The sequence below is a fragment of the Electrophorus electricus genome, chromosome 19 (assembly GCF_041902795.1).
Source record: "Electrophorus electricus isolate QZ-2024a chromosome 19, ASM4190279v1, whole genome shotgun sequence".
Taxonomy (NCBI): Eukaryota; Metazoa; Chordata; class Actinopteri; order Gymnotiformes; family Gymnotidae; genus Electrophorus; species Electrophorus electricus.
Window position 1 is genome coordinate 17,619,190 of NC_137515.1, and position 13,269 is coordinate 17,632,458.

Genomic DNA, 13,269 nt, shown 5'->3' on the forward strand with positions numbered 1-13,269 from the left:
AAACCAATCCAGCTAACTCTATAATTCATGTACAACACAGTCCTGTTCTCTACACAATCCCCAAGAAAATGTGCACACATGCCTTACACATTAAAAATGACATTTTTCTGTTTATTCACTTACTAATGGGTTTCTACATAAGAACATACATAAGTTATCTAAAAATCAGGTATTAACTTTTACTAATAATGTCTATGGCAGTGTTGCCATTATACTTCAGCATATAAGAAAAAAAGCCCAAATGAATGTTTCGATGGTATTGGAAAGCTGGGACATCTATAGTGTTAAACTGGCGGTAAAAGTGTGTCAGTGCTATGACCGTGGACTAATGTAAGGGCTCTTGCTCATTTGAGACACAAACATTGGTACCTGGCTGTCGATTAGACCCCCAGGGAGAACCAGCCAGAACGTCGCAGCTTCTCGACACGCAACTGGGTCTTGATTCCATTTTCATGATCTGCTTGTCATCTCGCCCTTCTTCTCCCCAAATGATTGATGTATATTCATTCAGTCATGCAAGTATATGGATTCATTTGCAAAAAGATTTTTCTTTCAACACAATGAAATCACTTTGTGAGGCTTGCAGTAAGTAAGTGTCTCACCACAGAAATTAAATTGCTTTGCTGTTTGATCCTGTGGGTATGTATATATGTGTGTATATATATACACACACACACACACACACACACACACACACACACACACACACACACACAAACACACATACACACACACACACACACACACACACACACACATACAGTATATTACAGGTTCTAAAAAATCACAACTAATGTATATTTCTGATCTACTGTTAGCAAATATGGAATTATTGGTTATTTATAGTTTATAAGAGCTCACCAACAGGTGCAAGCAGCAGAGACTTGCAGCAGTTTAATCTCTGTGCTGAGAGACTTAGTTTTCTATAAATATAAACATCCAACATTCCTCATGTCATCACCACATGATGTGTAGAAAGCAAACAAACATATGAAATATCGAAATATATAAATGTTTCACAAGCCATTTATCAAAAAAAATCCACTTTGAGGTAAGGTACAGAGTGTATGAATGCAAACCAGGTGAAGTATGAAACATCACACACGTGGAATGAAATGTGTTACAAGCCTTGTGATAAAGACACACTCAGACCACTCCTATGCAATGTTCTGGAGATTATATGCATGTGTTACATGGACCCACTGATTGAGATAGTGACTGTGTGTGTCAGTGGGGTGGGGTGTGTGTGTGTGGGGGGGGGGGGGGGTGTGAAAGAGAGAATGAGAGAGAATTATAAAGCAGACCATTGATAACTCAAACTTTAGAGAATGTAAATGGCCTGCAATTCTATTCTGATTACTACAATAGCTAGAACTTCTCTTCTAGAACGTAGACTATTGGATATATATTTACACATAATTTGTCCTTTAAGATCCCATACTGATATTGCTGTCAGTATAATTTTTGTTTAATTATGTAATATATCACTGTCATGCCAAAGTTACCTTTAACTGAAGAGATTAATACAAATAATTAAAAAAAACTGCAGATGCAGGGGCATCTTTAGCCTTGTTTAGCCAGTATTGTGGCTTGGTGTGTGATACTAGTATGTTATGAATTGTGAGATGAGGGTGTGGCAGATGTCTGTTAGGGAATAGTAAGATGGAACATTAACTATTCCCACCTGCAAACAGACAGATAAAAACTTTTTGCTTCTGTTGAGGCTGGGATGGCCTACTCTCCCATCAGAAGGAGAGGACTGAGCCTTTGGGAATATCTTTTGTTCTCAACATAAATTTAGTTCAAAGCAGCAGTCTCAAATTAACTCAAAGGCCTTATTTATTATACTAATGCCAACCTATTACAGAAATCAATTACATGAGAAACAGATGAACAGTTAGGTTATGCACTAAGTGAACTCAGTTACGAGTTAGCAAGAATTTGTTGAGTCAAAAATAAAAGTGTTAAAGAAAGTAACTGGTGCTTAATTTCCTCCTGTAAATCAAATGAATTGCTTTGAATAAAAGAACAACAAAAACAAACAATAACAAAGAATGTAAAAAATGGTAATTAAAAACCTAGTCATGTATACCATAAATAGCCTATATACCAAAGTGGCTCAAATTTCTTATTGTGGCTTTACTGAGTTTTAAAATTGAGCATTGTAGGCCTAATGGAAAATACAATCCTTTAAATTCTGAATAAATAAAGAAGTGCTAAATATATAAGGCATGCATTTTTATTGTAATTTCTGACAGTGTGACTCTATGCGTAGAAAATAACGAGACAAAATAACTTTTAAAACAACTTATCCTAAATAAGTTTAATGGCGTACGCTTTCATCCTAGAATTCACCGCTGGCCCATTTTCTGTTTTTATCGTCAGAGACAAGGACACGGGCAGACAGCTTCATCGCCTCCTCCGTGGAAACTACATCAAAACACAAGAGCGCTACAAGAGAATAATATTCAAATGTACAGACACTTTTCTCTGATTTCTTTTCCATTTTAATTCGTGTGAGAATCGTAATCGTGTGAGAGCTGACTACAACGCTTGGACTCAGGAGGAGATAGAAAAACACGAAGCGCAGTAGGATAAACAACTATATCCCACTCACTTCTCTCAGTAGAGCTTTACGACTTCTGACGGAGGTAAGAGAGGTCGACAGAGAGGAAACATCTCACTGAGAGGTAGCCTAGCTCCTACCGGACGGAGCATCTCACTGAGAGGTAGCCTAGATACTACCGGACGGAGCATCTCCGAAATAGAAATCCAATCAGTGCACGGAATTTTTCTTGGATGTATACGATGCGCTCTGCCAAGTACTAGTTTGGCGTGTGTTTCTGCGGCGTTTGACGTTATCGGACATCTTCTAATGTCAACATTTGAACCCTATAATTTGTCTATTTGTAATTACTGAAGTAGGTTGAGGAAGCGGACGGACTGTTGTGCATTGGACATTATCTTCATATCTATTCGGAATCATTTTCTTTCAGATTTATGTTCCTCGAGGATCTGAAGATTTTGTGAGGTTTCCGTTTCAGGATGCTTCCCATTTTATTTTCTACCTGAGACCTGGGACAAGACAGTTCTTATGCTTTAGGTGATCCAGATCTCCACCCAGTCAACGCACGCTGAAGACAGCGCGAATGCTATAACTTTGGCCATATTGGACGCGGAGTAGCCCTTTACAGTGCAAGAGCAAATATGACACGTATATTTTGACGGGAATTCGCAGCAAAGGGTCACGCCATTTTCATAATGTTTAAGCGAGGTAAGAACAATATTTTGATAAGGGCAACATCTAATTTTTTCCCTTGGATGTACATTAACAAGATGTATATCGTAGCCTGATTTATGTTTTCTGAGTATGGACAGCTGGCGTTTTTAGAGACATGTTTGTACTGTTATCGCTAAATGGGTTAGTTGTGTTCCATCTATCGGTTTCAGACTTTTCATGATCCTGTAAGGTAGAATATTGAATTCCGTGGTTTAGACAGTTTACCTGCCCGGTGTCCCAGGGATGGAATTCCGCTTTAAGTAGTTATAGCGTTTAACTCGAGAATTAAATATTCATGGTCATATCGCATAATGTTATTCTGATAAAGAATCTACCAGTGCCGCACTGCAGTTGACAGCTAATCGAACCTTCATAAATAGCCTACAGTAATTTTAGTCCAATAGTGGTAATAATTTTAAAGTCCCAAGAGGCAGAGCAAAGAGACCACCTATCTTGCCATCGGATCATGGCAGTGATCCGAATTTACTTAAAATGAACAAAGCTGAAACATAGTAGGTCTACTTGAAAATAATAATAACTATGAGTGTTAGTACAGACTGCAATAATACTGTAATTACAGGAAGATTGACTTTCGTGCTATTAAACAAAAGACCTGGGTGAATATTTCGTATAGGGCTCCCATGAGGTGGCACTGTAGTTTCCACAACAGAAACAAGTTTTGTAGATTATGATTAGAAACATTCAGGGCATGACTGAGCTATTTATGTTTCTGCCACGGGGGGGTGCTAATTTACATGAAGGAGGGGCTGAACTTAAACGTAATAGTTGTCTTGGATTTAATGATTTAATCTTTTTTTTTTTTTTTTTTTTTTTTTTACTTGAAGCTGTGATTAAATAATAAGTATTACTTTCTTTCAATGTTTTTTAGTTTTTGTTTTTATGTTAAGAACAAAACAACCACCACACACACACACACACACACACACACACACACACACACACACACACACACACACACTCACACTTAATTGTGCATTCTATTTGTATCTATGTTTGCATCTAAATATTTCTGCAAGCTCACAGAAGTTTCACTAATGTTCAGCTGGCAGATCAGCGATGTCACTGAGCCTCTCTATTTGAAAACACAATACACAAAGTGAAAAAAAAAAAAAGATGGCAAATTAGGAGGGTCGTGACCATTTGTGGCTCCTCTGCTGGCAGGGGAGGCTATAGGTTGATCCTGGTCGGCAAAAAGGGGTGTGGCACAGTGGCTCATGTCACTGGGGATGAATCTGGTTAAAGCTATGAGTTAGCTCTGTGGTCAATTAGTGAGGCGCACCTCTCAGAGGATGTGCCGACACATGTGCTTAAGGTTTTTTACATCACTACTTGAATGCACTGTTTTTCTTGCACAGTTGTGGGGTCAGAGGCCATGGGAACACTTATGATGCAGACGATGAGGCTTTTGCGTTTTTGCGTACATGTGTGTGTTGTGAGTTTGCTCGTATACGAGGATGGGAATCACACTGCAAGCAATAACACATTGGCAGTATCCATACTTTAATTGTCCCTACTACCTCTGAAATGAGTAGATATTAAATGTTGTATTTATCTAAGTGCACATGGCAGACTGCACATGTGCTGTGTCTGCAGGGTGTTGTGAAAACACAGTGATCTCAATTAAAAAGCCACACTGAACAGTAAGTTGATCCAGGCATGAAATATGAATTGACAGCACTTTGCATAACTTTACATACTGTGAAAATGAGCAACTACGACTTTGACAACCTTTTGCTGATATTATGTGCTATTCTACTGTAAGCTTCAGTGCTCACTGCTCTTATCCAAGTCTGTTGTTTTAACACCAATGCATGTTTGCACAATCTATCAGCTTGTGATCATTTGCTAAAAAGCACAGCACTGGAAATATCGCATTCTGTGCGTGCTTTATTTAGACTTTGTGCAGGAGATCAGATTCTTATCTGAACTGTGAAAAAAGAATCCGATTTTGACAGGGTTTCGAAACAAAGCCTGACTGGAGCATTTTCAGCAGTGAGAATCGGTTAAAATCATTTTCAGTGGTTAGAAGTACCTAGCAGTTTAGGGTAGACTCAAGGCCACACTGATATAGACTTTGGTTAATCTCTTGCCAGGGAAGATATCCTTTTCTTTGCTGTTTACCTCATAGCTGTAGTGGCTTACAGAGGCCCCGGCACAATAAAAATAGCTGCGTCCAGCTTCCTCTCCATCCAAAGCAGATGATTAACCTGAACTCCTGGCGAACGTTTGCACTGCTCTCCCACTTTGGAGTGCTAATTAAATCGGAGGGGTGGGAAGGCCGGGCCATTAGCCGATGATAATTAGGAGGCGATGAAGAAGAAAACAAACAGAGGCCTGTTGTCTCGCCGCCCGTAAAGTGATTAATAATGGATGGGGGAGGATGAAGAGGGTAATCACATGCCGAAAGGTCAGCGGTGACGCGAAGCAGCTTTGGAGAGGACACAAGGGGGGCTGTTTGTGGAGTGCACACGTGGAGTGGAGCATGCTGAATGGTATTTCTGTGAGATGAACTTTAAAGGCAGATCATGGTCAATTTCACGGCATGCACAGGGACACACATGCAAATACACCCCTCTGACTGCCATAGACATTGCCTTTCTGGTAATTGAACATTACCTAACCGTTTTGGGCACAGTGAAATCTTTTCTCTCTTTTTTAATTGTTGGAAATTAAAGTAAGAAAATGTGCCCATTCAGTATTGGCTCCCATCTGTGTTGAAATGTCACTGTGAATATTTTAACCAGGGGACTTGAGCGTGCTAAAACAGCATTTAGAAATAGATGAGAAGCTCTCCTTGGATCCCCACAGTTAAAGAATATAGTTAAACATTATTTAATGCAGGAGAAAGAGTGAGGTGCCTCCACTCGTGGTGCCCCTCCCACGACCACCCCCATTTGCATCTCTAGCACTGGCAGAAGAAAAGACTCTGTACACCTTCAACATCAAGGAACGCTTGATGACAGGAGCCAGCTGGAATGCTGATTCAACACGGCAGCCTTCGTGTTCCCTTAGCCCCGACATAAAGACGCTGAAATGGGGACAGGGAGATCTCGGCCTAGCAGGAGAGGATCTGAAAGCCGAGCCATGGCGTCCCCGCCCCCGAGGGCGGCCCTTGCCGCGGTGAAGAGTGTGGTGTCACGTCCGAAGAGCAGAGGCGAGGCTGTCTCAAGGATGTGGGTACCCTGCCACCGCCGGCCCCCTCTTGCCTCTTGCCTCTTTGCTTTACCTGCTGTCAGACTCTGCCTCAGGTAGCTTGACGGGGTTAGTGCTGAGCCTCTGTTGGAGGAAGTGGCTAACGCCAGCAGAGCACAAGGCATATAAGGGGTGTTGTTCTCGGTTCCTTTCCAGACGTCTTTGGGAAACATTCACCGCCTCTGTTACAGGCGTGTCCCTCTGAAGCAGAGCAGGACACAGCCACTCCAAGGGCTCGGGCCTGGCGGAGGGGCGTGCAGCAAGGAGGAGAGGTAATGGAGGAAGCAAAAGGATGAGAGGATGGGTTGTATCATTGCTCTGCCACCTAGACCCCAATCAGAGGAGCTTTACTCACCCCAGAGGATAGGGACAAAGAGCCAGCACTCATCAGCAGCTGTCCTGCCCACCAAAAAGGACAGACAGACAGCGAGAAAGAGAGAAGAAACAGACAACAGAGAGAGTGAGAGAGAAAGGTATGGCTATAACAAAAGGGAAAAAAGACACATAAGTGGCCTACTGGATTATTGGATTTTTCAACAGTTTCATTACTTTTCGCTTTCAAGTACAGCTGAGTCTGTGAGGACACCACAGACTGCAAGCTTTCACATTTGCATCCACCTACACGTAGACACACACAGACACATACAGATAGCATGCATTCATCCAAGGCTGTATCCTTACAATCACATTTAAAGAAATCTTTGTTTAGCTCCCATCCTTCACACAACACTGTAGATCACACATACTGAGACAAGCACAATATGTAGGATCCATTTTTCTTTCTTGCTTTTAGCCACACACACACACACACACACACACACACACACATACAGTTGACAACTCAGTCACATGCCACTGCACATCTGCCAAAACTGAACTCACTGATTCAAGAGCACTCAAACCACTTAGCGGAGTGAAGAGTGAACACAGTAGTTTTAAAAACCTACATACACATACACCCACACATAAGCACACAACTTCTGCAGTGCTTTTGGTGTTTGTTCTTGGAACACATTCAATCTAATGACCAGCAAAGGTTGCTGGATAACATCAACTCCTCTGTCAGTGTAGAATAGAAGCTGATTTACGCTGGCTAACTGTAACCATATAGAAGAGTTACTGAAGGAAATATGCTCATAGCCTTTCAAACACCGTGTTTTCTTTTGACTGGGTATTGTGTGAGAATCTATCAAGGAATTAGCATAAAATGTAAGGTTGAAATATGTTTGTCCCCATATATTTAGCCAAAGCTCAGTAAATCACTTGAATCCCACGTTTTGAGCCTGTCGAAAAAATTGTGTTACGTGCCCACAGGGAAGCCCCAAGTCTAGGCAGGATGGACATGATAATGACTCCATCGACTGTCAAACAACTGCAACCACATGAAAGTCAAATGATATGGAGATTATTACCATTTTACAACACCACTAAGTACAAAAGCAGTTGAGAGAGAGAAGTGAACACAAACACACAAAAACGGGATCCATCACCTGGATCGAGTACCTGCATGACGCCAAAGGAAAAAACAAAACAGTGCCCTAATCTAAATTAAAAAAACCAAACCATCTTAATCCTTAAACCCCTCCAATAACATGAACGCGTAACAAATGGGTTTAAAAGAACTGCCATTATACTGTGACCAAACAACAACTGCACACTGCTTGGGTACAACCGAAGTACTCCCACGGTCTGTGTATGACTTAAGTGCTTCTCTGGATGTATGTGCATTGCTTTAACAAATACAGTTTCTAACAGGTACAAATCCTTAAGTTTTCATACATCTTTTGACTACATGTATGAAAATGTGCTTAATAAAATGTAACTAAGCTTGCCAAGTTCAGAAATGTACACAGCACGGGAGTTTGCTGCTTCTGACCTTTGATCTCACAGTACAAGGGCACCATGCAGAGTAGTTTTCAAATGCTGAAATGTAAGCATGGTACATCAGTTCTTTTGAAATTGCAGCATGATTACATGCTACCCTCTACCATATTCTTCAGTCAGGGAGGGCTGACAGATTAATTGAATTGTAAGACAGGGCATCCACTTCATTGGTCAGGAATGAGGGAGGAAGTAGTGTTAGTGGAAGAGATATCAAACGCGCGCGCACACACACACACACACACACACACACACACACACACACACACACACACACACACACACACACACACACACACACACACACACACACACACACAGGATAAGAGGCTGCCAGCATGGGGTTGGATAGATGAAATGGATATGTGCCCTGTTTAGCAGCAGCGCTGACCTGAAGGATGGGAATACAGAGATAGAGTGTGGCTGTTCCCGCTGCGGTCCAGTGTGCTTATCTTAACAGAGCACTGAAGCACAGCCCGAGTGTGTGTTGTGTGGCACACTGCCGTGCTGGGGCTCTGGGACTGGGCTAGAGACGCACACAACATAACAGCGCAGTCCATCTGAAGGACTATAACAGATACTGGTGTCTATGAGTCGATGATTATAAATTGGGAGGAAAATACAAAGGGGGAGAGATGGACAGAGAGGGAGAGACGGAGAAAGAGAGAATGAGAGTAATAGATGGTGGAGTGTTTTTTAAGTAGAGCGCTTAGTGGACATAAATGTGGAGCTCTGGATTCAGGGGCTTTGCCAGTGTGTATGTTTGTATCAGCATGTATGGAACTCATGTCATGAGTGAGTATGTTTTTGTGTGCTGTAGTAATTCTGAGTGCATGTTGCCACAGTCTGGGTGGAGTGTTTCTGAGAACAGGGCGTATGTTGCCGGGCATGAGTTGCTGAGCATGTGTTGCCGGGACACCAGGGCTCCGGAGAGCTTCAGACTGCAGCTGCTGCAGAGGCCTTTGGGACCGCCACGGGAAACACTGGACCTGGAACATAACAGCTTCCAGCAGACACTCAGTGGGTTCCTAGAGGGAGACAGGCAGAGTGGAGGTCACATGTGTGTCTGTGCATGAATGACAGAGATACAGAGTTTGAGCGTAAGAGAGAGACAATATATGTGTATCAGGGACAGTGTGTAAGATTAGAATAATCAAGGTATAACGGAATTTAAGATGTGCTGAGGAAAGAGACGCGGGAAGCCACTAGCACTAATAGCTGTTAACAGCTTGATGTAACAGCGCAAGCGATTACTGAGAGAACACAGATACAAGATTAGCACTGGAGCAACCGTGGTCCGTATGTCAAGTCTGCATTTCTTCTCTGCGACACAGTCTGAAATTGTCTCGATTAATCCCTCCCAGCGTCCATGCCCCATGTTTTCCGTCTTGTATATTTTAGTCCCATAGTTTCGTTTTCTCCGCCCCTCGTTTGATTTTCCACACCTGTTCCTCGTTTCTACCTTGTATTCATGTATTTAAACCCTGTCGTTTGCCCTGTGTATTGGCTGTTCATAGCTTGGATATTTGAATGGTTGTTTAGGTTTGAATATATTGGATGTATGTAAGCCCGTCTGTGTTTAGAAGCCTCCGTTTACGTTAGCCGTGTTGTTTTTCCTTACCTCCGTATTTTACTTCCTAGTTTCTGTTATAGCCTGCTTCCGCTGTTTGCCTTCGTGTGTTTTTGGTTTGTTATTCCTAGCTCCTGTGTATACTGTCCTAGCCCTTGTTTTGTGTATCACGTATCCCCGTACTCTCCGTGTTGGCTGTATGACCCTGGACTACTCCAGAAACTACGACTCTGGATTTGCCCCTAATAAATCTCGCTCTTGTCCGCGCATGCGTCCGCCTCCTTACCGCTCACCGTTACACAAATCGCTTGGGCCATTCTGATTGGAGAAACCCACGTTGTGCTTAGATGTGATATGCACAGTTTGAAGTATGATTATTACATAATTATTACTATTTTATCCAGACTGAAATGTACCTACACTGAAACCCAATAAAGTAATTGCATAGTGTACATTTTGTTGTTTTGGTTCTGTATTCAGGCAAAGAAACAGTAATTAGTTAAAGTGCAGACTCTTAAATCAAGGATGTGCATTCATCTCAGCTGAGCTATGTTGGAATTATAGCCTGCTCTATCCATAGTTGTCCCATTTTAGGGGAGGCCCAAGTAATTACCTGTAATTACCTGCCAAATTGCTTCCTAGCCACTGTGTCTTTGATTCATTAGTTAGTGCAAAAAGAAAATCTCATGGTCCAAAGTACACCTCATCTGTAGAAGACGAAGTCATGAGCAGGTACGACTCACTTGCTTTCACTAATGTGATCGGATTGATGATGGCAGCAGCGTGAATTCTAAAGTGCACCCGAGCGTTTGAACTGCTCAGATCTGACCAACTGCCTTATAACTCACAATGGAGCAGATTACAGTGCACCAGCGAGCCAAACAATGACCTGAAACGTATTGCAAAACGGAAGCAGCTTTTCAGGGCCGAAGGATGGAAGTTTCCTGGCTGGGCAAGTCTGTGTGGTGAGCCAAATCCAACTGAGCATGGATTTTACATGCTGAAGACAACATCAAAGGCAGAAAAAGCTGTCAAACAAGCAGGAACAGAAAAAGCCTCCATGACAGGCAGAGCAGCACTGGAGATGATCTGCACTGGGTGGTGATGTCAATAGCTCACACACACAGTCATCATCTGCAAACAATTTGAAACCAAGTACTTAACATGAGTTTTATTTAAGATTATGTCCATTTGCCCAATTACTTTTCTTCCCCTGAAAAGTGGGCACTATGTTAATAAAGGTCTTTTGTTTCTACTGTACAAGGTACAACTGACAAGTAAATGTCCTCAAACTGAAGCAGCTCAGTATATTGTCAGATCCCTCAAAAATGAGCTCAGACTAAACGACTTTGAATAAGAGAAGTGTGTTGCTAAATGCAGCAGTCAATAGGGCAGTGCAATAAAATTCAGGATTAGTTGTCAAGATTGGATGGTGTAATCTCATGGGATAATCTCAACTGGGAGGGTACAGTATATAAGCATGGATGAACAGAGTTTATATAAAAGAGCACTATAGATTAGCAGCTTCTTGGAAACAGTGTTCCATTAATATTTGCATTAGCAGGAGCACCCATATACAAAATGTTCAAAATGTGCACTGTGCACTGGTTCATTTGTTTCATGAAGACTTTGCTTTTTAATTGGTAAGACTGTGTATAATTCTAATTTTAATTAATGGCTCATACAAATATGGTTTCTTTTGGGGGGTTTTCTTTTCACAAGAGAAATATAAATGTTCCATATGAATGAAAATGGTGCAGTCATCAGTAGTTTGCACCTTTATATATACTGATCTGCTGAGTATGGCTTATTATTCTAAATGATGCATAAAGTTGCTAAACAGTAATAGTGATGACTCCAAATATTTGAGCGCAATGGCCTGGAAAAGCAACAGTCTCAGTCACCTCCATCTTCTGCTACGCTGTAGGTGCCGAGGACAGAGCGGAATTTACCATCACCCAGTGTAGCATCGCTGTTTGTTCGGCACTGAGATTGTACTGCAAAAAAATCTCTCCCTCACTACACACAGACACACAGGCCTAAATTCATGCCCATTCATGCAGAAAACAGAAGCCGGCCACCTCTGGGGAAACGCTGTCTTCACAAACATACTCTGACCTTGCTTATTGATTCTTCGCGCCGGACCTGCTTACAAGTCAGCGAAACTTTAGTGTGGTACCCTTCTCACAGTACTCAGGAGAGCTAGCTTACGTGTCCGACATAAAACACTGAAACAAGCATTCTTCCCATTATATTCATGGTTAGTGCTGTACTACATTTTGTTTTTTTTAAACATTATCACACTGATTAAACAAGCATCCTTTATGATGTTCATATTGCAGAAGAATATATATATATATATATGATAAATTACACATGGCTTTATTGTGTGTTGAAATCAACCTGATCTCACGTATTCTTCTTGAGTGTTTTAGATAAATCACAAATCACGGCATTCACATAAAAAAAATGTAGATAATTACTGTCAAAATTATGCAGAACAATTTTAATCTTTGCAGCATACTGCAGCTCTGACATGCATTCAGTGTTTTCAGTGTATATACTGTAAGGCATGTCAGAGTTGCAGTATACCACAGCCACCACAGATCTCACTGAAAAAATGGGGGAAAATGCATGCATTGCTTCTTTTAGCAGTTATTTTTGTCATTACTGTACCAAAAACAACCATTTCCTGGGTTCGGGGCTTTTTTAAAATCCTGTGTTTATTGGTCCACAGCTCTGAGGGGAAGCAGCTTTTCACATGCTCTCGACATTCTGGCATTTACTGACAAGCAGTCAATTATGCACACATAGCAGTCAGCCATGGCCAGGCATTCAGGGGTTCAGACTTCACTAAGGTTTAAGATTGACTGCCTCACTAACAGACTTACAGTGGACACAGTGCTTTGCGGTCCCACATGTCACTTTTAAAGCAAGATTCATCAGTGCTGCCTGTGGGCTTTTGGCAAGGGCAGGTTAATATGAGTACCACTGTGCAACTATAATGGTTATTCAAACTGACACACATGCCTCCATCAGTAAACACTGCAGCTCACAGCTTTTTGCCACAGAAACCTTTGAACAGCAGCAACACTTTGAGAGCACCTCCACTGAAACAGAAATGCAGTGCATGTTTGTTAGCAAACTGAATCTGTTTGTTAGTGATGTGTCGGTCGATTGATAGCTGTGTTTATTGACTGGGTCGTTAGCACGTCACCTGTTCATCTCATGTTTGGACCCCTGCAACCGGGCTGGGCTACCCTGTGCCTTGCCTTAGCCTCATCTGCAGCCTTTTAGAGTTATATCTGCTGCTCTCTCTCTCTTT

General features: G+C 41.8%; 1 protein-coding gene and 1 long non-coding RNA gene across 2 annotated transcripts in view; one reads left to right on the forward strand and one right to left on the reverse strand.

Annotated features, from left to right (window-relative positions):
• The first annotated feature begins 1,919 nt into the window (after nucleotides 1-1,919).
• Nucleotides 1,920-13,269, forward strand: part of rtn4rl1a (reticulon 4 receptor-like 1a) — a 94,333-nt gene continuing 82,983 nt past the window's right edge. The window contains exon 1 of the mRNA XM_027006424.3: nucleotides 1,920-3,274. Within this exon, the coding sequence (XP_026862225.1) occupies nucleotides 3,262-3,274 (13 nt within the window). The 5' untranslated portion in view covers nucleotides 1,920-3,261. The remainder of the gene's footprint in view (nucleotides 3,275-13,269) is intronic.
• On the reverse strand, nucleotides 4,300-10,357 carry LOC145652368 (uncharacterized). The gene is made up of 3 exons (XR_014118549.1): nucleotides 9,996-10,357; nucleotides 6,849-9,402; nucleotides 4,300-6,734 (listed from the first exon to the last, which is right to left on the reverse strand). It is a non-coding gene; the product is annotated as an uncharacterized LOC145652368 (long non-coding RNA).